We start from the raw sequence: 25,073 nt of genomic DNA on the forward strand, positions 1-25,073 counted from the left end.
GAGTTTTGCTGGCTTTTTATTTTATAATTGATGCATTTGGTCTCTTTGACACCTAGCATACCTAATAACCTACATGAGGCTCCACCTCAAAAATATGCCTGCTACATGTGGTAGGCCCCATTAACTCATGGGTTCCAAATTACTCACCATATTTGGAAGCACGGCTGCACTAAAAAGCTTTTGGGCTTCAAACTAACAAGGCCTTGTAGCTATGGGGCCTAGTTCTTACAAATTGCACTCTGCTTGCTCGTCCCAAACTTTATTCCATAGAGATTGTGATGGTTTGGTCGCATCCTTTGTCCAAACATAGCATTTGATCATCTCGGTTATCAATCTTATGACTATGTCCCAAAACATAAGATGGACAATTCAAGGCTTTGAGTCTTTGCATAAGAGGATGTGCGTACCACCGGCACTTTCTAGTACTAGAGCTAGAAAGTAAGGGCTTTGCCTAAGAAGTGAACGTATGACTAAGTTCAGCATGTTGCACACAAATATCAAGTTTAGTATGAAACTGAGTTAAACAAGCAAACGTGAAGAGAGTTTGTAAAGTTCAGTCCATAACGTTAAAATAACTAACGCAATTCTGCATCAAACCCAGCTAGGGTTGACCTTTATCGTGTCTCTGAATAACAACCTTAATTGTGTCTCTAAATAACTACTAGTGTAAGGGCTATCCAATTTATCAGCAATCCCCATATTGACATCGAACGCTCTACTTCCTAAGATTAGCACAACTATATTAAACAGGCTAATAAGAATCAGTATGAGCCAATTGTAGCTGGTTATGCATTTGAGCATGGCCTAAACCCCTAAGATTTGACCACTATGGTGATTCAGTAATTCTTAAACCAACCTGCTACCTCATCCCATCAACTCTTCATATTAGCTTGCTGCAGTTGACAAATAAGCCACTTGGTACCCACTTATATATTGTCCACATATTTTATTACAAGCAGTCTGCATCAGCCTCTACAATAAATCCTTACACATAAACAATATAAATTTTCTTAAAAGAGGTCTGTGACAATTATAATTAAGAATTCGGGCACTATGAGAGCCAGGGTGATAGATTCAGCATTCACCATTTCTGCTTGACGGTTCTGCCCCCAAAGCTCTGACTGGGGTGGTAATAGTTGAGAATGATGAATAGGCATTCTTCTTCAGCTTTGCGAACCTGAAAATCTGCAAACCTGAAGGGAAGTCTATCCTTTTCCCTGTCAGCACAGCTAAAACTATAAAACAAGTTCCCATTTTGTTGATCTTGGACCATTTTCAATGTAGCTTAGAAAAAATGGAGGCTAGGATATTGTCATGGCCAAATACACAGATCTGAAAGACGCTGCACCTTCTCAGAATGGTGTATCTAATGCCTATCCATGCTCAGATTGACAGATTCTATGTGGATGATTGGGCTCTTGATAGAGGGGGGACAGTTAGCATTGCACCTGATGTTTCCACCTCCGACCATTTTCCGGTAGTTTTGTCCATCTCAGAGCCCCATCTAAGAGGACGATCTTTCAGTATCAAGATCCCTGATGCCTTATACACAGATAATACTCTCACAGAGGCAGTCTTGGAGATCTGGGTTTCTCACATGTAGGGAAGGTGGCCGCACCTTCACATGTAACCACAACACTTACCACCAGGCAAGGTGAGGTACTCAGGCCGGAGATTGGTATCCGCTGGCAGTTGACAGCCCTACAGAGGGAGGAGCACAAACGACCCTCAAATGCTTGGATCCGTGAGCTGCAGACATTGCTAAATCAAAGAGTAAAGTATGCCTTCCATGCACGGGAGTCTTTTTGGATACAGATGGGAGGGAGAATCAATAAACACTTTTTCTCTACACTTGCAGACATAGTAGAGAGAGTGTCAGGCAGCTTATTGACTCTGACGGGGTTTTGCAGTCTCATCTGGATACCGTCATGCACTTAGCGATAAATTTTTATGCCTCCCTTCTTTCTGCAGACCTTGACACACAGGCCAGAGATGTGGCTAGAGATGCGGTTTGGCAGCGTTTACCTATGTTGGTCACACCAGAGATGATATGCTCACTTGAGGCACGATTTACCAACACAGAATTCAGGACTACTCTCTCCACCCTTCATAAGGGTAAGTGCCCTGTTTCAGATGGTCTTACTCCATCTTTTTTCATAGCCTTTTGGGATATGATAGGTGATCATATGCAGGAGCTTCTAGACTGTGAGTTGGCTGATGACACTGCCATTTTTATTGAGGCCTCCTCGCAATCACTCTTCTACGATTCGGATTTTCAGATGCATGGATTAGAGGGGTGGCCTCCCTTTACAGATCAGCCCACAGCCAGGTTTTGATTGGAGGGGTAAGGGGTGACAGGTTTCAGATTCCCAAATCAGTCCGTCAAGGATGCCCTTTAGCCCCCTTTCTTTTTCTTTTTGTAGCTGAAGCTATGAGTATCTTTCTCAGATCTTAGGCTGGTTTATATGGGCTGAGATTGCCCTTGAGGCAGGAGCAGGAGCTTCTACACTGTGAGTTGGCTGATGACACTGCCATCTTTATTGAGGCCTCCTCGCAGTCATTGGATGCTTTCCGGACAGCCTTGAATATCTTTTGCTCAACTACAGGAGCACACATTAACTGGCATGAATCCTTTGGCTTTTGGATCAGCGATGAGGACACTCCAGGCTGGGGAGTTGACATTGGCTTCTCCCAGAATCAAAGGGGTGTTCCTATCAAATATTTGGGACGCCAGGTAGGGTTGGGCATCTCTCCAGCACAACAGTTTACCCCAGCACTGGCAAGTGTAAGGAAAAAGCTTCTCTTCTGGAGCTCAGCCAAACTTGACCTTGCATCTAGAGTTGTGGTAGTGAACCAGGTTCTCTTGGCCACCGCCTGGTTTGTGTGTTCATGTTGGTGCCGGTCTAGAGAGTGCATCACTCAGCTCATTAGACCAATCAGAAATTTTTTATCGAGTGGACTCGATGGCACAGCAGATGTTGCAGCAAGGGTGGCCTGGGAGACCATTATTCTCCCTACATGTGAAGGGGGCCTTAATATCATTGACCCGGACCTGCAATGTAGGGCATTGCTTTGTAAGGTGGTGGTGAGGGGTCTCATGCCTGGGCAGGAACCTTGGAAGGACTTCTTTTTTTGACGCATTCAAGCTTGCACACCTACCTTGGGAGATGATTGGGTGGACAGCCCTCGCTGGATTTTTACTTCCGCCCCTCTCAGATCTCCTCATCCTAAAAGCTTAGGAATACACTTTGCAGGGTTCCGCCCTCTACCCTCGAAGAGATTGATAGGCAGTCGGTCATTTGGAATGACAGTATTCTTGATGAGCATGGCAGACCACTAGGCACTTCGCATTACATGCAGTGATCTAGATGGGAGAGAGGCCCTACCTTCACAGTAGGCACTTGGAAAGCATTTATCAGGCTACTTGAGGATCAGAGACTACAGTCCGAGAGTCACCTCAAAGAGGTAGCACGTAGGATTCAGCAGATAGGTGCAGCCATCCCAGTGGACTGGACAGTTGATATGCCTATTACTTCTGCCACTTGGATGGGAGCTTTCTCGAGGACAGCAGTTCCTCATCAGATGATTGCTCTTCGAGGGTTGGGGAGGATGCACTTGCCTTTAACGTTGGGGATGGGGGTATACTCTCTAGATCAACGGATGATATTCTTCTAGAGGTTGCCTTTCAGCCTGTCAGGATTGCTGGCTTTGTGGATCACGGAGCGAGCTTGCAGTGGTATTTAGACCCCGACCCTCTGCTCTTGGCCCTGGGATCTTAGAGATTGTGGTTATATGGAGGTGCATCTATCAAGTGCTTACAGTGGGACCCAGGAGAGTGGGAGTGGATAGATCGTGGACACTGAGAGAGGGGGATTCCCTTCTTTAGTTTCACAGTTGATAATGCCAGGAGATTTCAGTTGAGCAGTAGGGGTTGGATTCCCTCCAGAGCCCCCCATTGGGACAACTTCTTCATCACCACAGATTTGCATAGAAACTTTTGGAGGAGGCTCTGGAAATCCCTCAAATATAGAAAGATCACTCTTTTCTTTCGGCTTTCTATTCATGGAGGGATTCCAGTGAACCTATGGAGATCACGATTTGGGGCTCACCCTACTTGTCCTCGTTGTCATTCTGCAGAGGAGTCAGTGCGACATTGCCTTTGGATCTGCAATCAGGCGAGGACTGTTTGGAAAGGGGTTGCTCGGATACTCAGCATTTTTCATACCTCCCCTTTCTTCATGACTTGGGGCTCAATTGCCTGGTTATCCCTTACGGGGCCCTAGATGTTTTATGAGGGTGAGCCTTCTTCTTGGCACTCTCGGTCCGCAGGCAAGTGATAGAGACCTGCTCTCTTCAGGATGTACCATTTTCTCCCTTCAAAGCTTCTCATGCTTCAATAGACACTTCCTGGGAGATTCTGGCTAGCATTTCCTCTTGTCACATCTAGAGAACCAAATGTACAGAGGCCCTGGATGGCACCCCGATACACCCTTCACAGGTGTTCACGGGTATTTGGACTGACACGGTTCATACTTTGATAGCCATTAACCATAGGCTCACGTACATAATCACACTCACAAATACTCTGAGAATCCATTCATACAAAAGTCTTCCTACTGAGTTTCTGTCAGCAATCTGGAGGTTGAGGGAAGACTCAGCCGTGACAAAGGCTGGCACTAAAGGAGAATGCTAATCAAGGAGCTGTCCACGTTCTCTTCATTCAAGCTACAACTGCTCAAGGAGAATGCTAATCAAGGAGCTGTCCACATTCTCTTCATTCAAGCTACAACTGCTCGTGAAGACTATAGTATTTTGTTTCAGACCCTCCCAAATAAGCATTTCAGAAAATGCTCAGAAAGATACCTGATAGGGCAACGCACCACTTAAGATAGAATCAACACGCTGCAGCATGGAGAAAAACTTCACCACATGAAATTTGCACATCTACTAATATATGGAGAACATATATCTAGATGAATCCAAGAACACAAGCACAAACTTTTCCTCTAAAACAAATAGTCCGATTTCAATCTCGTGACAATCACTCACAAGGTTAACCATATTCTAAACATATCCTCTAGCCTCTCACACATACATTACCACACCAATATATACTTTGAGCATCCATTTATACAGAGGTCTTTGTACTGAGTGTATCAGCACTCTGTGAACCCTCAACTTTTCTAAAGACTAGCACTAAACGTGAAGGCTAATAGAAAAACACTTGTAATATTGACTTACAAAAGCTTAAGCTTGCGTCAGACTTGATCTGGGCTACGCGAATTTGAAAAACAGACAACAAGATATGAAGTTTCAAGAGGAAATCTGAATATGCAAAGCATTACAGAGGATAATTCACTGCATAAGTAAATTTGAAAAACAGACAAGAAGATATGAAGTTTCAAGAGGAAATCACAATATGCAAAGCATTGTACTGGATAACCCAGTGCAGTGCCCTCCCCCACCTGTATTTTGCTCGCAGCGTCCTTCCTCTTCCTACGTTTATGCTCCTGCCGTGCAAAGGTAGCACGAACACAAGCTTGTATGACAATAGCAGCCCTACGCAAAGACTTAAAGGCTTTTCGCAATCGCCACATCCGCACTATTTTTTGAATTGAGATAGCAGCAGCTTCCCTGCGTTTGGTTTCGTATAACAGGCGGCCAAGATAACCTGCCCATACCAAGAATCCAACACAGAGTCTTAGCGTAAGATAGGTCAGCAATCTGTCCCTATCCAACACTAGGTGTACAAACAAATTCAACCTTCACAAAGGAAACAGGATTGAGGAAACATTGTCATCTTAAGTCATTCCTTACCTCGCCAATGTGCCTGAATGTGCACAGCAGCCTTGCGCATGGCTACAAACTGCTTTCGAGCAAGGAAGGTCCTAACCTTCCGTTGTATAGCCCTTGCTGCACTGTTCAAAACCTCTGACCTTCGAGTATCCAACTCCACCATCTGTCCAGCTCTGAGGAACACCTTCCTTTTCCCCAGCTGCAACAAATGAAAATACCACCGCCTTATGAAGTAAGAAGGTCAGACTAGATATAAACCCATGCCAAACTTTAGTCCTATTTCTGAACACTATTTGCCAAACAGACACAAATTATAGCAAGTCAGACACAAGGTCAAACAAACTCAAACACAGGTGCTATAAGCCAACAGAGATGTAATCAAGGGGAAAGCATAACCAAGCATTTGTACAAATGGGGCCTATACATCATAATATTAGGAAAAATTACTGTTCAACTCAAATATTGCGAACCTGATAATTGCTGAGATTCATCCGCTGCAAAAGCTTGTATGTTGCTGTTCTCTCGTCATAGCTGGAAAATTTCCAGAACATGCCTTCACATGTCAAAAGCTTACATGACGATCAAAACTTCGCCATTTAACAGAATCTGAAAGTATAACCTCTTAGATAAACTGAGCTCAAGTTTGTGATCCTACTTAAAGCATAGACTTGTTAGATTTAGTGTGTTTAGCCTTATACAGATCCTTACTTTCCTTCAAGCAGATCTGGGGCTAATAAACCAAAGCGATCAAGAAATTCATCATATGTCCTGCGCGTCGGGTATCCAGCACAACTAATACGCACAGCCTCCAGCACCCCCTGTATAAATGTCAGGAGGTAGACATTATAATTAGAAAGATTTATGGTGGAACAATATGTTCACCTTAAACCACAACAACGCTGAATAACCAAATAGGAATGAGTGCTCAAGGTCGAGGAGCTTACACCACAACGAAGTTGATGAAGGACGCTTGGATTCTCAAATCGCCCAGGTTTATTCATATTATTTGGCTTCACACAACGTATGTAATGTGGCTCTGTTGAGCTTAAAGTCTCCATAAGTGATTGAAGTTGTTGCTGTGAATTGATAAAAACTGTCAATGGAACCTTTCAACACTATATATCCACTCTCATAAACAGAGAATTTGAAAGCAGAGGAGTAAAGCAAGGTGGGCGATGGGAGAAGGGAAAGGGCAGGGGGGTTTTCAGTTGTTGGAATGACGCACAAAACTAAACCAAACATTAGAACATAAAAGGAAATGCAATGCTTATGTTCTTATCAGAATCTAATCAAGCAACCCTCTGGTTTTCAAATGATATCAGATATCTATGGTAGTATATAAATCCAGACAAGAAAGAGAAGAGAGAGAGAGAGAGAGAGAGAGGAAAGAAAGAAGATATATTAACGTACTCGAAAGACCTCACAGGCCTATGGGACAAAAATACACCAGAAAAAAGATAGCTCATACAAGCCTCACGGGGCTGAAACAAAGAAAAAGGTACGCTAAGGCTTTTTTGCTCAGTGCTATGCTAAGATACGAAACTCAAAAGCTCAAACAAAGAAACTCAAATATAAGATCAAAAGTGAGCTGAGTTCTGAGACTCCAAAACCGAAACCCGAGCATCGTTGTATCTCTCCGATGTGATGAGAAGTCTCCCGGATCTGCATCTGTCGGGCTGTCTCGCGATGTGGAGGAGGACGTGGTATCCTCGATCGCTGGATCCGATGTGCTATGTCAAGGGTGATGCCTCGTCTCTAGCGATCTCCTCTAATGAGAGCTGAGATAGGTCGAACTTCGATGGTGTGTGCTCTGGCCCCACTCCGTGTTGGTTTGTGTCCCTCGCTCAACGGGGCCATGCTTGCTCTCTCCCCTGATCCATATTGTCCTCATATCAGCTATCTCCTCCTCCACTCCACTTGCTTGGAGCTTACTCAAAAGCATAGACACAGCATCAGCTTGCCGCTCGCCACCTGTCCAAGTGAACCAATTTGCTCACCCGGCCAGAACTTCCAACCTGCCCAAAGTAAAATATGCCCGAATGGCTTGATCTTTCTTTTGGCACTTGTCATCTCCATTGGCTTAGGCAATAAGCCCAAGTAACAAGGAGGAAAAGAATCCGAGCCAATACTTAGACTCGTTTTTTACTCTTCCAGTCGGATCATTACGTTAACGCACTGCTTCCATTCTTTCCATGCGTCTTGCCACGCCGACTTTGAATATTTGTGCATCACCCAAGAGAGAATTTTGCGTTTGTGGAGAGTTTGATTCGGGCGCTTCACCATTTTCTTCACCCTTCGCGCCACTTCTCTTCCTGACCCCCTTCTTCTCATCCTTAGCCAGTTTGTGGCCTGCCTCTGTGCCTCTCGTGTCCCGTTCAAATGCTCCCAAATGGTAGATGCCACATTCTTGAAGATATGCATGGGATCAAGCAGGTGATTGTCTGTCTCTGTAGCCCCTCTGTTAAAGATGGTATTAGGGCTATGTCATTTGCATATAGTAGTATCTGTATCATCAAATCAGCATGTAGTGATCCCACACCTTCTAGGCGGTCTATGAAGGATGCGATCTCATCAATGTACAATTTGAAAAGAGTCGGTGAAAGGGGGCATCCCTGCTTCACACTGATCATGCTCTCAATCCAATCTGATAGGCCTCTTGGGGCACAAACTTTCACTTTGACAGGTTCATCGCCCCCCAAATCAAGATCTTTGGAATTTGCATCTCCCGTAGCCTCCTGATCATGCAGAATCATGGGATAGTGTCAAAGGACTTTCGAAAGTCTACAAAGCAAGCATAGACTTTCTACCGTCTCGACCTCGCCTCCTTGATGATAGCCCTCATGGTGAAGATGTGGTCTAGGGTGAAGTGCTGTCTCCGAAAACCTCCTTGACCTAGAGCTCTCTGTAGGATCTCCCCCTCGCAATGATCCAATCACCTCTTCCATCCTATGAGTAATGAAAGCTCGCCTCTTACGACGTGTCAATCGTCTGGAGATCCGTTGTGCATCCAATGACGTCAAATGGCCTAGGGCTCGCTCACGTGTGACGTAAGCTCTTATCTCTCTGCATTCGTCATCATACCAACGGATTTGGGGCATCTTCTCGATGGGGCATGTGCAGATCTAGTCGTGGGGAAGGACCTGATGGCGACATCTTGTACTACTAAGGTAAGGGTGCCCGAGGCATGGGCAAGATCTCCATACTCTCCAAGTAGTGCGGCCGGGATCTCCTGCACTAAGTGGCTTACATAGACAAGATCAAGGGCACGATCAAAATTGACCTGGACCTGAGTAGATAACGGATGGGCCCTCCCTGTAACTGGCATAGTAGCAAATAAGCGAAAGGCTAGGTATGAGTGATCAACACTGAATGGGGGGACAGGCACAATAAAGTCATGTATCCGTGAGGTGGAGGCTAAGGGACCCATTAGGTAGTCCACTGGGTTCATTCCCCCACCATGTGGGAAGCAAGTGAGACTGCTAGATGATGACCATCACTGGAGACCATTATATATGATCAAATCATGAATTGTCCCCAACTCAAGTAGGTGTCGCCCATATGCTATCACATGTGCTGCATCTACCAAGTGTCTACCTATCCCAAGCTCTACTACATCTAGCTTCGGCACTATAAGGGAATCAGACGTAAAATCTAGCAACCCTCATGTCTATCACTTATACATGCATTTATACATGCATTGAAGTCACCAAGAAGAAGGATATCACCCGTATGGAGAACTATATGATGTCGTCATGTATCGTCTCATATGGGCCGTGTCCCTCTGTAGTGACATCGTGAGCATATGATGATGTATTTGGGGGAAAATAGCACCTCAAAGCTTTTACGGTTACGCATAACCCTTGTTGAAAAATGGGATTTATGGCAACGTTGACCACCCAAAGCATATTAGATGGGCATGATACTTTGCATGCACTGAAAAATAGGTGGTATTGACATACATGCAAAGTATCATGACCATGGAGTTAGTTCGCATTTGAATAACACACCTCAGAGTGTGTTTTGTGCATAAGACTTGGTGAAAAACAGGGTTTGTGGAAACTTCGACCATGCAAACCATATCCGATGGGCACTATACTTTTCACAAACCTCAACGTAGGTGATATTAACACATGTGAAAAGTACCATGACCATTAGGTATGTGCATATCAAATGGTAAAACTCCCCATCCTCCCCATGTGCATCTGTCCTCAGCTTCTCGTTCTCCTCTTTGAGATTAGCAACTTGTGCGTGGAATAGGGAATCTATTCTTGATGGTCATTTTATTTAGAGTGCGATAATCGACGCACATACGTAAAGAACCATCCTTCTTCTGTACCAGCAGTACAGGGGAGCAAAAGAGAGGAGAAATCCATAAATCTTAGCCAGAGTGTGACCAATCATGAGAGTGTGGTAGTTCCCAGTATCCATGGGGTCCCCTGCCTTATGTATCGGTACAATTGTGGTAGTGCTCCAAGTAGGTGGAAATCCGTGACATATTGCATGGTTAAACAACTGCGCTAGAGCCGGGACCAAGACCTCCTGTCCATGTGCAAAATGCTATGTACGTAGCCCCTCATGGTCTGGTGCTCTCTGGTTGTGTAGACAAAGGAGGGCATTCCTTACGTCTTGCACAGTGAACAAGTAACAAGTAGTGGGTCTAGGCATAGAGGACATATCTGGTGGCATCTGACCTGGGATATCGGATAAAAAGCATGCACCAAATCTCTGGGTCCGTAATGGGAATGGGCCGTTTCCCCTCTAATAGGAGTCCCCAGCCAATGGGGATGGCTGTAATGAAGGGGAAAAAGGGCCAAGTTAGAGGTCCTTTAGATGGAAAATAAGAAGGGACTATATAAGTCCCCATCTCCCTTTCCAAATCTGCCCCTACCCCCTTTTCTACATTGCTAATTTATAGTCCCTCCACATTTTCCCATCTAAAGGACCTCTAACTTGGCCCTTTTTCCCCTTCATTATAGAGAGAGAAACAAAGAAAGTTTATTAATGTCCACGGGAGACCATACGTCTATGGGACAACAAAAAACCCCAAAACTAATACATTTGATTAGGGAGGGCACAAGGCATCTCCAAGGAGTGCAAAGCAACTCCAAGTTATTTAGATTACCTACATTGTAAACTGAAATAAAAGAGATATAATTGGCCATACATCACTTTAAAACTTAGAGCCTTTTGATTTTGATTTAAACTCCTTGATGAGGGCTATGCCCTCACGATATACTACCCATTTTCCTGCAGCCCTTACCTTAGCTAGTTCCATTGACTTTTCTGCTAGTTGAGCTCATGTGAGTTGTTCTGCTATCCAAATCTTAGTACCTTTCTGTTGCTTTTTGTGCTAGTTGACCTCGTGAGAGAGAGAGAGAGAGAGATGCATACAGTAGAGTTCTCAAGATTCAAACTCTGCTGTAGTTTGAGCACCCTTCTTATGACTATCTATCTTCTACGAAACTGAAAAGAAAAACTTTTTTCAGATGTAACACCAAATGATTTTGACACATTCTGCAGTGATTTTCCCAAATTATCCTGCAAGTATTATCCGTGATGACTAGCCTTTGTATTGTTATGGTGAAGGGTTATCAAACCACCATAGACAGCTTAATGTGTTTTTCTACATTGCAGAAAACTATAGAATAATGCCTCAAAGTCATAAAAAAGTTGTTCCAAAAAATGAAGACAAGAATTCTTAAAAACTAATAGCTATGGTCCATATTATGCAATTAAAATAACAACTGCTTCCTGTGGACCATAATAAAGAAAAGAATTTACTGCTGCTTATGTGCATGGTTACCCTTTTACCCCCCCCCCCCCCCCCCCCACACACTTTTTTTTTTTTTTGGGTAAAATCCATTGTATTTATATGCTCATGAATTTACAATATGGGAAGTCTCCCCCACACACACATATGCATGCATGCACACACACACACATATAGTAGGGAAATAAACCAAGGTCATAACAGCGTGAATCATGTCAACTCAGGAAGCAAAGTAATCTATGCACACCCCAATCCCACAGTACACCATGTAAACAAACTTTTATGAGATTCTCCTTGCCTACCTTGAATCGTGTTGCAACAGACGAGAACTTGTAAGATGACTTTGAAGCATCTTCCGAAAGAGAGAGAAAGAGACCAGACACAAAAGGACTCTTTGAAGCTTGCATCAAAGCTTGATGCTCCACAACAACGTAATCCCTGTTTTTATCTAAAAATAAATCTGTTTGATAAGTGACCTGCAAAAGAATAGAAATTGAGCATGTAATATGTGGCTAACTAACTTCTTATACCTACTAGCACATAGTCTACATGTTTGGTCAATTCACAAGAATTGCATACCTCACCCGCATAATGAGAAATAGTGAAGTCGGTATAAGCAAGCTTTGGTACTTTAAAGCGCCCATTATTTCTGAAGGTCTGAAATAGCCTTGTAGCAAACGTCTCATTGGTTGATTTTGGAAACATGCTACAGTGCAAACAACACCAATAAGAACAGAGATACAGTTTCTCCATTCTTCTTCACTCTATACAAATATTCAGTAAAAGAGAAACCCCCAAGAACATAGCAAGAAGACACAAGTCACTTAAAAGTCCACTTCCACTGCAGAGAGCTACTTCCTCCTTTGTATCAATTGGCCAAAGGCATTTCTTCACGTCTGACTCGGCTACATGTTCCAAAACTCTCTGTCAATGGTAAAGGGTAGTGATCTCTGATTGTGGCTGCATTAACATTTTTTAGATTCACACATATTCTCAGCTTCTTCCTTTTCTTTCATGGAAGGCCGAGGATTTTGAAGGCACTTTAAACGTTGCTGCAGAATCGTTATAGATTCATAAAATTAAAAGTTCTTTTAAAGGTTTCGGAGCATTTCTATGTACTTCATCTTAAAATCATCTTTAAGACTGCATGTGAATCGTTCAATTCTCATGGAACTTGGTAAGGTCTTCTAACTTACGAATGACCTCATGATGTCTATTGATCTAGTGGTTAATGGGGACTTTGGCCATACTCCAAGAGTCCCACATCTCCGAGGACTTTTTTTACTTGTTCTTTTGAAGGATTCTTTGAGTAAAACTTTCTCTTAGTCCAGCCAAGTACTAGGAACTTGATTGCCATAGTGCAATCATCCACCATTTGCAAGGTTTGTTGTGCAAAGACATATGCACAAAGACAGATTAGTTTAAGTTATTGGGGGAGATTTTAAAACATGGAAATTTTCCATCTTCAAAGAAAGGTGTAATTTCTTTTTTAATCCTCCCAATCAAACAACATTGGTTTATGAATATACAATCATATCACGTTGTCTCTTGCTTGTCACTTTTAAGTGTTGGATTGCTCACACACAAATACATTCCAGAAGCCGGGCCAACCACCATGTGTCACGCACGCGACAATCAGGACGCGCAAACCTGCTCTAATGCCATGTTGGGACACGTATCAAATGCCACGTGGCCCAAAAATCATGGGTACAAGGCCACCCCATAGCCACGTGTAAAGCTCCACAGCGCCCCAAAAGGCCTCGGGAGACTATAGAGGGTTCAGTGGAGCCCTTATATTTAAAGGTCTCCAAATACTACTTATGCTTATGGGATTTTCTCCCCTTCAGATGTACACGTGTCTAGCAGTCGCGAGCCCCCACCAATAAACCATGCTTCACTAGGCCCAACCGAGGGGTGAGGCCACCACCTCCAACAATCTCATGCATAGTGATGTATGGAGGCCAATGCAGATAGCATCATTTGGGGCTATTTGTACTTGGTCACCTTTGTGGATCATTTCACCAGACATACTTGGATTTTATCCTTTAAAAGTCCAAGTCTAATGTCTTCTCTTGCTTTAAGCACTTTCTTGCCATGGCTAAGGACGACAGTGGAGCAAGCTAATCACCCTCTGCACTCCCATGGGGGGTGAGTATATCTCTCGTGAATTTTCAGATTTCTTAGCAGCACAGGTTATAATACATCAATACACAGTGCCATACGCTCCATAACAAAACGGAGTCACCAAGCGGAAAAAAAGAAAATTGATGGAAATGACCAAATGCATGCTTAAGGTGAAGTCTTTGCCTAACGATTTAGACGCAATCATGTATGTCAACTATCTGCTCAATAGAGCATCCACACCAATACTGAAGACCATCACTCCTTAAAGGCATGGACGGGCCGGAAGCCTGTGATTTCACACATATGGGTGTTTGGATCCTTGGCATATGTGCATGTTATCTCTCAGCTGAAGATAAGGCCGTCAAATGCATTTATATTCGCTATAGCTCACAGAGCAAAGGATACAAGTTGTATTGGCTTCGCACTTGCAAGTTTACTGTCAATAGAGACGTATTTTTTGCTAAGAAAGCAGCTATACCTTGGCTCGACTGTTTAAAACACATATTGCTTGATTCCTTGCTGCCCCTCTTTGCTTTTGATGTGTTTGATACCTTGCTGCCCCAAACATAGATTCAGATCAGACTTTGCAGGATACAAATCCCAGTGCTTCTAGCAGTTCGCAACCTCCTCACGATGCTGACGTTCAGCTTGATTTGCAACCAATATGAAACAGGCAGTTGCAAAGGAGAGGGATGTCATTAGAAAACAGACAACAGTCCCAAGGTGGCTCTTGGAGACACTCAAGTACAACAAGCAAGCTGGCCACACAAGAGGTGGTCAAAAACAGATGCATAGCAATTGGCTTGATGTTGCATTGATTGCCATCGCTTGCAATGCGAGATTGAAAGCTTGAACTAAATTTGAAGAACCTGTTTGTGTTTTGAATTTCCTTTTTAGGTGTCTTGACTTGTATTTCTCTTTTTCACTCTAAACTTGAATATAGCATATCTTATTTGCCGAAATCCTTGTTATTAAGCTTCATTTCAATACCTATCTGTTTTGTCCAAAAAGATGAAATGAAATGAAACGAAACAAGTCGAAACGATAAAACAAACAAGACGTTTCTTGTGACTATGCTTTTCAAGCATCACTCAATAATCCCTCAAGGGGAATCCCAACCCTCTCATCTTTCAAGAGTTTGTGGGACTTCTGTTCCAAAAAGAGCAGACTAGGAAGAACATGTCAACAAGTGTGCGCAATAGAGAGCAAGCTTATACTATGAAACATAAGGCAAGAGGAAAATATCAACCCAATCATGACATAGGACATACTCTTGGTAAGGACAAAAAGGATGTTGCAACTCTAAAAGGAAAGGTAGATGCCGCTACTATAACTGTTTTTCTAACATAAGGTGAGAAATCTGCCGTGGAAATCTGAAAGCCAATAGTGACAAGATATTGTCCTATCTTGTCAGACCATGCTCTGGGTGCTTTCAAGCCATACAAGGCTTTCTTCAACTTGCAAACAAACTCAAGATGAACAACATGCACATAACCCGGTGGCTACTCCATATAGACCTCTTCTTGCAAATCAACATACAAGAAGGCATTCTTTACATCCAAAGGACTTATTTGATATGTTGTCATGCGCTCCTATTGGCACTAAGGTATATTGTATCAACAACTCTTCTTACCCAATTGGAGGGATTGGTGTGACTTTGCGTACATCCATTGGTGTCTTTGATCTGCGCATTCATGATACTTTGTATGTCCCATGGATAAAGAAGAATTTGTTTTCAATTCCTCATTCATGGAAGATTGGTGTTATCAGGCACACTCTCTCATGCATGTGAAAAAAGAATTATGGCATGCAAGATGCAGAGTCATGGCATGCCAGGTTTGGGCATGTCAACTTTGCTAGTCTTACGCCTTTGTGGAAATTTCAGATTGTAGATGTCTTGCAGTCCTTTGAAATCTCCTCCAATGCATGTATGTGAGGCATGTATTCTTCGAAAAATGCATAGCTTCTCATTCCCCAAGGATGGTGCAGTCAGGGGTGCAAAGAAATTGCAGCTAGTTCATAGTGAAGTTTGTGGTCCTATGACGACTTAGTCCCTTGGAGGTCACTTTTATTTGTTACTTTTATAGATGAGTTCTTAAGATTCAATTGGATCTTTGCACTCGAGAAAAAATCTTAAGTGTTCATTGTGTTTGCAATCATTGCTATGGTAGAAAATCAATCTACATACACGATACAAACCTTAGGTCTAGCTACAGCGGGAAAGTACATGTCCAAGGAGCTAGCAAACTATTTGGACGAGAAAGGCATCATACAATGCACGGCCTACTATATTTGTCAACATAATGGAGTGGTTGAGCGAAAGAACATGCCACTAATGGAAATGGCCAAGTGCATGATTAAGACCAAAGGACAACCTCACATCTGGATGGAAGCAATGACATGCTCTATCATGTTTTGAATAGGTGTCCCACTAAAGAACTCAAGGTCAAAACACCATATCAGGCTTGGTATGTAAGAAGACCGAATGTCAATTACTTCCGTGTCAATTATTCCTATCAGATGCAGGTGTTTCCCACAAGGTGTGTGCGTGGGTGCGCGGGTGTTTTCTGATACATCACAAGAAGGATTTTCAGAAATCAATCATGCTTGGGATGATAAGCCAGACCCAGAGTTTCAGGTTTCAATCCTAGGACAAGTTTATTTGGACCGGTTATGAGTTTGGCTCAAAAAGCAATGGTTTTGTTTTTTTTGGGACGTATGCCTGACGCAGAGGATGTGGCACAGTGGTCGAAATCATCTTTACTAATACCCAATATAAGCAATAACTTCTACTCAAATCTCCGCTTTTCTTTGGCAATCAATCGATGCATGTCTATTCTTGGATGCCTACCAAGGATTATCAAAGTCGCATACGTCATAATGGTGGAGGTGGTTGATTTGCCTTTGTATTGCAGGCCCGCATTGCCCTACTTAGTTGAAGCTTCGGGGAAAGTGATTTGCCCTCAAGGTTCTCCAAGTAATGCCAACCGGTTTTACAAGCCCACTCCTCCACATGTGGCTTTGCAAGTTGATATAGCAGGTATGCCATCCCAGTAGGTTTTCCTTAAATTAAAATGGGGCAAATTTGCAAGCTCTTTCTTTGAATGTGATAAATTTGGGCATATGCAGTCTGAATGCTGACAAGTATTGATAAAACCTCCCCCCACGCCTACACATCCAAATGAGGCTCCTTTGCCAAAGCATGTGGCTGTACCATGGTCCACGTGTAAGGGGTGCAGGAAAAGCCTCTCCTCCGGTGGTAAATGATAAAGGCAGAGCAAAAATGCAAGGCACGCCTTTTAAGTTGGCTGACAAAACTTCAGAGAAGCCCGCTTCTTTAGATTGGCTAATGCTAAGCCAAGTGCTGGAAATGAAAAATCAGAATTTAAGCAACACATCACGGCTATTATTGACAGCAAAAAGCGAGAAAATTTATGATTTAATGTGGTGAGGAATGGACACCTGAGCATCATGAAGTTTGCAAAATGCATAACACTGGCACAGCAAAACTCAGCATGATTATTGAGATATCGGATGATGAGTTAATGAATGCTTCTGAGACCTCGGATGCAACTAATGATGAGTCAAAAGGTGCACAACATGACGTGGAAGAAGCTCCACATACTGGACCACGAAGGGGGTTGATTTTCCCTTTATGCTATTGAACATAATATGCATGGTACACAATCAAATGACACTCATCTCACCGATGACATATCAGGCCGTTGGCCTACAGTCTCTCATGCGGAGCATCAGGTTGCTATGCCTTTCATGCACGAGAGGATGCAAATGGAAATGCTTATATGGACGAGGAGGAGATCTATTGGGATGCGCAACAAACAATTTATACTATCTCTTCTCATGCCTTGATGGGTGCCAAAAGTGCTGAAACTATCAGATTGAAAGGGCACATTAATCGCAGGACTCTTCCCATGCTTGTGGAAAGGGGTAGCACTCATAGTTTCACCAATTCTAAGACCTTACAAAAAGTGGGACTGATTGCTACTGAGACTGGATCATGGGCTGAGAGTACAGGTGGCAAATGGTTGCCAAGATGCAAGGATCAAGCCCTCTAAGGATTATGAATTTGTTAGGGATCTCTTGGCACTTGACATGGGCCCAATAGATGCTGTCTTGGGCTGCGATTGGTTAAAATCTTTGGGTAAAATCAGCATGGATTTAAATGCCCTATCACTCAGCTTTGTCCACAAGGGTAGAATTGTAGCATTGCATGGCACTGCCACTCCTAAATTGCAGGTCATTTCAGCAAGGCAGTCGGCCAAAGAGCTCAGGAAGGAGCATACCTCTATGCATTAAATGTGTCAGTATCTCAGGGGGTAGTGTTCCCCGTGTTGAGGATTGTGATATGTAGCAATTGCTCTCAGAGTTTGCTGATGTATTTGCTGATATGCCATCCCAATTGCCTCCCAAGAGGGATGTGGATCATGCCATTGTTCTAGACCTTCGCCGTTAGCCCATAAACAAAGCCCCATACCGTCTTTCTAAGGTTGAGCGGGAGGAAGTGACCGTACAGAGCGGGAATTGCTTGAGAAGGACTTCATCTCTCATAGCACTTCTCCTTTTGCCCCCCCCCCCCCCGGCGGGCAGTTTCTTCTTTTGAAGAAGAAAGATGGATCGTACCACATGTGCATTGATAACAGGGATCTAAACAAGGCCACTATCAAAAACAGGTTTCCAATCCGCAAGCTAGATGACCAATTGGATGAACTCAAGGGTGCTCAGTTTTTCACGAAGATAGATTTGAGGTCTAGTTACCATCAAATCACAGTGAAAGAAGGAGATGAGCATAAAACGGCCTTCCGGACAAAAACGGGGCTTGTATGAATTCAAGGTGATGGCTTTTGGATTGACTAATGAACCGGCCACCTTCCAGGCCCTCATGAACAAGAGATTGCAGCCACTTCTTTTCAGATGTGTGCTGGTTTTTTGTGATGATATCCTCAGTTACAGCAAGGATAGGCAAGAGCACATTAAGCATGTGAAGCAAGTGCTAGAAATTTTGAGGATGCATCAGCTTTATTCGCAAATTTGCCAAGAGGGCAGCTTCTCTTACTGACCTCTTGAAGAAGAATGCTTTTCGGTGGTCAAAGGAAGCACAACGCAGCTTTGAAGACCTGAAATTTGCTCTCACTCATGCACCTGTCTTGGTATTTTGCATCCTTTCATAGGCAGATGCCAGTGGCAAAGAATTGGGGGCTGTTCGGAGGCAAGAACATGGGGTAATAGCCTTTGAAAGCAAGAAGTTTGATGCCAAAGAACACAATTACCATGTTTATGATTAGGAGATGCTAGCTATCTTGCATGCTTTCAAGAAATGGTACCACTATCTGTACGGGAGTAAAATTAAGGTGAAAACAAATGACACTCAGATTCCTTTTCACCCAGCCAAATTTGTCATATAAGCAGAAGAGGTGGTTGGCCACAGTCCAATCCTATGATTTTGACATTGAGTATAGAAAAGGTAAGGAAAATGTGGTTGCGGATACGTCATCCAGGATGTAGGCTTCACATTTGTCTACTATCTTTACCATATTTCAGGAGTGGATTCATGGCATTCAGGAAGACTATATGCATAATTCTAAGGCAGCTCCATATTTTCAGATTTGCAAAAGCCTTCTAGTCAGGGTCATCCGGAATTCAAATTGCATAATGGGCTGTTGTGGTGCCAGGGCACGAGTTATTTAGTGCAAGACTCAAAGTATAGATAGTTGGTTTTGCAAGAAATGCACTCCTCTCCCATGACTGGACATGCGGATGTCACTAAAACATATGAAAGAATCAAGCGGAGCTTTACCTAGAATGGCATGTGGAGGGATGTGGTTAAATAAGTGCAGGTCTCTTGCAGCCATTACCCACTCCAAAGGGTAAATAGACGCACATAGCGATGGATTTCATCACAGGATTGCCTTCTACAGAGAGGGGATGGGACAGCATCTTTGGTGTGGTGGATAGAATGACAAAACAGGCCTATTTCATACCCACTAAGACCCAGTATTCAGCATCACAAGTTGCTTGGCAATTCATTGAGCATGTCTTTAAGCATCATGGTTTCCCTCTTGAAATTGCCAATGACAGAGTTGCAAATTTTATGCGTCACTTTTGGCAGGAGTTACTTACAACAGTGGGTACTTTACTCAAACCTAGTACTGCTTACCATCCTGAGATTGATGGACAGTCGGAAAGGGTGAACAAATGGGTGGAGGATTATTTGACGCACCTTTGTCATGATACTCAGAAGTATTGGGATAAACGGTTGGCACTTGCTGAATTTTCCTACAACTGTACCAAGCATCTCTCCATCAGCATGAGCCCCTTTGAGGCAATGTACAGATGCAAGGTCAACATGCCTTCTTCAATTGATGACATGGCTCTGAAAAATCAGCAAGCATGGAATGACCTGGAGAGGATGGATGCCCTTCTGCAATTGGCAAAAAAGATTATGCCGGATGCCCAAGCCAAGCAGAAGAAATATGCGGATGAACGTAGGAAATATTTATCTTGCGTCTCCATAAGAACCATTATGCCTCGCTGAAAGGTAATACCAACACAAAGCTTGCTCATAGGTATTACGGTCCTTGCAAGATCATCTGCAAGGTTGGAGAGGTAGCATATCAGTTGGAGCTACCTAGTAGCTCCAAGATCCATGATGCTTTCCATGTGTCTTTGCTGAAACCACATGTGGGACAGCATGTCCATGTTCTTCCTGAGTTGCCACCTATGGATGAGGAGGGCCACATCCTCTATGTTCTAGAGTGCATCATGGGTTTCAAAGACCATATACTCCGAAACAAGGTCTACATAGAGTATCTTATCAAGTGGTGGGGATACCCTGAGGATGAAAATTCATGGCAGCCAGAAATCATTGTCCAAGACCCCTATCTCCTACCGGGCTAATTAGTAGTTGCTGTTTGCTGCACTTTTTGGACAGCCATGCTATGAAATTTTGAGGGCAAAATCCTATGGGAAGGGATGGTTGTAATGAAGGGGGAAAAGGGGCAATTTAGAGGACCTTTAGAGGCCTCTTAGGTGGGAAATGTGGAGGGACTATATAAGTCCCCATCCACCCCTTACTGTACACTTTTTGATGTGACATCTAATCCTAATCTACTCCCACATCCTTCCTCCTACGTGCTGCCTATACTCTCCCTCCCAATCTATCTCTCTTTCCTTCTCCCTTCTCTCCCAACCTCTCTTCCTCTCCCACTTCCCCCTTTCCACACTTCTCTCTCCTTCTCCCTCTCCCAATCTCTCCTTCCTCCAATCTCCTCCTTGTCACCCTCATTGCAGAATGTACGAGCACTCTTCTGTGGATGTCCCTGTTTTCAAGCCTCCTTGTTTCAGTCTATGCTCATTCCTATGGAGACCTTCCTTAGGCCCAATTGGAAGACTTGTATTCCTGTTTCTAGTTTGGAGTAGTAGCCGTCGTACTTTGGACAGCTATGACTCTGCATTTTTTTGAATGAAATATCTCTTTTACCCAAAAAATAAGAGTGTCTGTGTGTGTGTTTGGGTCCCTTTTTTTTTTTGAAGAAGGGATTGGGGGCGGAGTGGGTGGTGTGTCCACAAATGAATTGGATAATACCCTCGTGGGTGGTAATATCAATGAGTCTACACTAGGTTACAACATTATGTAACTAGTTATATAGGGTCATAGACGATTCGTCTAGAATCTGACTTTAGTTCCATGGAGGAGTCTAGGGTGATACTATGCTAAGTTAAGACATGTGTAACCAGTATATAAAGTCATAGACAATTTGTCGAGTTCAAATCTAGTATCTAACTCTACTTTCATGGAGGAAATCTATGGTGATACTACGGTAGGTTAAGACACTTTGTAGAAGAAAGTTAGATCAGAGTTATAGATTGAAAAGCAGCACGGCCTTAATTTTTTTTACGTGCCTTAGTAACCAAGCAAAGATTGTATTTAAAAGGTGTATACAGTTTTCAAATGAATTTCCCAGAAATACAAGGCTTTGTAATCATAGACAGAACTGTTAGAAAAAATATTTGCACTTTAAGGCTAAAAACTGATTTTCTTGCAGCTCTCTACAGCAGTTACCAAAGCAAGCCAAACAAAACACAGCCATACTCAACACACTGAACCATCAGACTTATATATTGAAAAGCAACAAGGATGTATTGTTTTTTAAGCGCCGTAGTAACCAAGCAAGCTTCTATTTAAAAGGTTATAGAGTTTTCCAATGAATCTCTCAAAAATACAAGGCTTTGTAAACATAGACAGAAGTGCTAGAAAAAATATTTGCACTTCTAAGTCTATCTACACCAGTTATCAAAGCAAGCAAAACAAAATGTAGCCATAGTCAGCACACTGAACCATGTTGATCTCCTTAACAAAAAGAAAGATGTGGCCCAGATACATTGATTCAAATAGGACTACAGTACTGAGGACTGGTCTGACTATGCTGTAATGTTAGCAGTGAACCTTGACAATACACAGGAAGAAACTCACTCACTCATCGTTAGCAATGGCAAATGTAATAGATCATCAATGACATAACCATCAATGCCACAATAAGCCAACAGAAAAAACGGAGCAACTAGCATCTAGCAAAATACAGACCCTTACACACAGATGCCTCGTTTCAGATCATCACCTAACATGACAAAGCCTACCATGATAATAGTTCAATCAACATGTTTAGAAAGGAAGAATCAATATTGTACCAGGCTTCATCTAGGAGTGCAATGATCCCCATAGGTTTCTGCCAAAACAAAACAAACAAAATACACATTACACACCGTGAGATCCAAGCAAAGATCTTACTTACAGTCTTAAAACATGGCAAGTGAGCAGCAAACAAGGACACTGTATGGAAAGGTCTTATTACATAAAGGAAACAATCTTGCAGAGGCTTTCTACCCAGCCTGATGTACAGAAGAACTTCACCCAACGTAAATTGAATTGCATGCTATGGCATCTGTGCAAAGTTCATCAGCATCCAAAAGTATGTGCATGCCACATACATACGACACATCCAACTACTTATTTAAAGATTTACAAGTTTATATATCCAAACAGGAACATGCCCAAACTTATCAGGTAGAACCCAAACTCAACATATAACTAGCAATATGACAAGTGCAATTTTTACCTAATGATTAACCAAGTGAATTGATAAATGTGTGTACTGTTATAGATTTGTAATTCAGAATTACGAAATCCTAGTCACTAATCATGCATAGCTGGGATTAGCTATCATGGCATCCCCACTGAACCCTAAGAGTGGATACATGCCATTGTGTAAATATAAGCTCGTGAACACCGACATCCACAAGAGCTTCCATTTATTGTGTCTTTGTTACAACTCCAAAGACCGAAGAGTAGCTCAATTCTGATAGACACTAGCAATTAAGACAAAAACAGCTCAACAAGTAGATCATATTGTTTTCATCCATGGGTGCAAAAGAGAGATTTATTCAGTATCTTTAAAAAATAATTTTAATCCAAATAAAAGGAAAGCACCACTACCATAGGGAGGATTATCACAATATCAGCAAACGTCAACTTGCACAAGGTTCACTACTGGAAACTGTGTGGTTGCTCAAAGAAAACAAGTACATGTAGACGAGTCCGAACAGAGTTAGACTTTATCACAATGCTGAAGTCTGAAGGAATGAATTTGGAGGTGTATATTGATGCAGCACATCATGCAAAATATGGGCTTCATGGTGACAGAAAAAGTGCTCTAATGAAAGAAGTAGAAACGTTGTGTTAGATAGATCAATCATTGGCATGAGGATAACCTGGCATCCATTAAGGGCCATGATTGCGCGAGATGGAAATGCTCAAAAGAAATGGCAAGATCGTTGTACCTAGTCAGAATGATCTCCAATGAAAGACCATTCAACAATGCCAGCCACAAAAGCCTGTATGCAAGACATACAAAAGTAACATCAACCCTTTTGATTGACATGTTCATGAATATGTGGGAACATTTTCCTTGCCAAGTAAGGCATAGAACGTGGACCCACCTAGCCTTTTACAACCACTAAGAATACCCGAGTAGAGCGACCCACATTTCCATGGATTTCATTATAGATTTGCCAAGAGCACTCTGGGGATATAAACTATAAATAGACACAAAGAGAGAGAAAGGTGTATCGAGAGCTAGGAAATATTGAAAGCTAAAATACATCATCATCAAAAGGGAAACTACATGTGTCTAGCACATTTCCAAAGTCCATATATATAGTGCAAGCTAGAGAAAAGCTGTAAATACATCTGAGACAAGTGGAATGAACTAATGGCATGGTTGTAAGGCTTGTTAAGACAAAAAAAATCAGACACGCTTCATGTCTAAAATGTCTTAAAGATATGATACGTAAGACACATCATTTTATATATATAAATAAATAATAAATTTAAAAATATGTATTAAAGTAATACAAGTTTCAAGTATCTAGCTTTGGACCTTGGTTACAACTTTCAACCATAGCTATCTACCAGAAATACACTTAGCAGTGTTACTTGTAGTTAGGAGTCAAGACTCGAGACTTGAAAAGTTAAGCCTCAAGAGATTGCAAGTCACGACAATCTCACAACTTCAAAGTTTAAACTGAAAATTGATATTCAAAATCCCAGAGAACAACTAAAAAAGACGTAGAGGGCTTCATCGATGATAGAGATCAATCATCATAGATCAATAATCATAAATATCATGCCAACAGTCTATCAATCACGTTTCATTGAAATGAGAGTTTCGACTTTCAAGAGTCAAGTCTCTCAAGACCCATTCCTCAACCACCTTCTCTACCCTCGCATGTGTCTCTCTGTGCAGGAATAGCAATAGATGACCTACAACGTGAACGAGTAACTCGTCTATATATGGTCTCCAGCTCTCATATAGCTGTCCATATATCTCCTCCTCAGCAGCAGCTTCAATTGTGGAAAAATTGTGAATCCCCTGTGAACACTCTAGAAGTGTAGGCATCTCTATCCGCAGATAACTCCAGATTATTCAGCAAATCAGCGAACTTAAACAGTGGATGTAAAGTGTTGCAAGCCCATGGATGGGCCTACACATGATCCGCCATCTCATATCCACTAGAGACCTTATTTCTTGCAGCGTACATATTAAAAAAATGCATAAACTATAATAGACATGGATGATGGATATATGATTCATTATTCCTTAATATAATAGACATGGATGAGAAAGTATTTACATAATACAAAGTAGTTACCTCTTGGGTGTGAAGCAGTCACATGTACTCACTAAAACACTCAATTGTCACATGAATTGATGGACCAGGCCAAGAGTACTTCCCTCCATATCAGTCACCCACAAAAGATCGAATAAAGAATGGAGAGCTTTCACTATGGACTCCATGTCACTCCAAA

General features: G+C 42.5%; 1 protein-coding gene across 2 annotated transcripts in view; it reads right to left on the reverse strand.

Moving 5' to 3' along the window:
• LOC147899812 (myosin-11-like) overlaps positions 1-25,073 on the reverse strand; it is a 120,377-nt gene that overhangs the window by 54,687 nt on the left and 40,617 nt on the right. For both annotated transcript variants that reach the window (XM_087377032.1, XM_087377031.1), the window contains 8 exons: positions 22,397-22,434; positions 12,146-12,272; positions 11,869-12,042; positions 6,741-6,872; positions 6,505-6,614; positions 6,267-6,327; positions 5,818-5,995; positions 5,466-5,671 (listed from right to left, as the gene is read on the reverse strand). In XM_087377032.1, coding sequence (XP_087233158.1) covers positions 5,466-5,671; positions 5,818-5,995; positions 6,267-6,327; positions 6,505-6,614; positions 6,741-6,872; positions 11,869-12,042; positions 12,146-12,272; positions 22,397-22,434 — 1,026 coding nt within the window. The remainder of the gene's footprint in view (positions 1-5,465; positions 5,672-5,817; positions 5,996-6,266; positions 6,328-6,504; positions 6,615-6,740; positions 6,873-11,868; positions 12,043-12,145; positions 12,273-22,396; positions 22,435-25,073) is intronic.

The sequence above is a fragment of the Dipteris shenzhenensis genome, chromosome 7 (assembly GCF_047967505.1).
Source record: "Dipteris shenzhenensis isolate YYH24624 ecotype China chromosome 7, Dip_SZ_1.0, whole genome shotgun sequence".
Classification (NCBI taxonomy): domain Eukaryota; kingdom Viridiplantae; phylum Streptophyta; class Polypodiopsida; order Gleicheniales; family Dipteridaceae; genus Dipteris; species Dipteris shenzhenensis.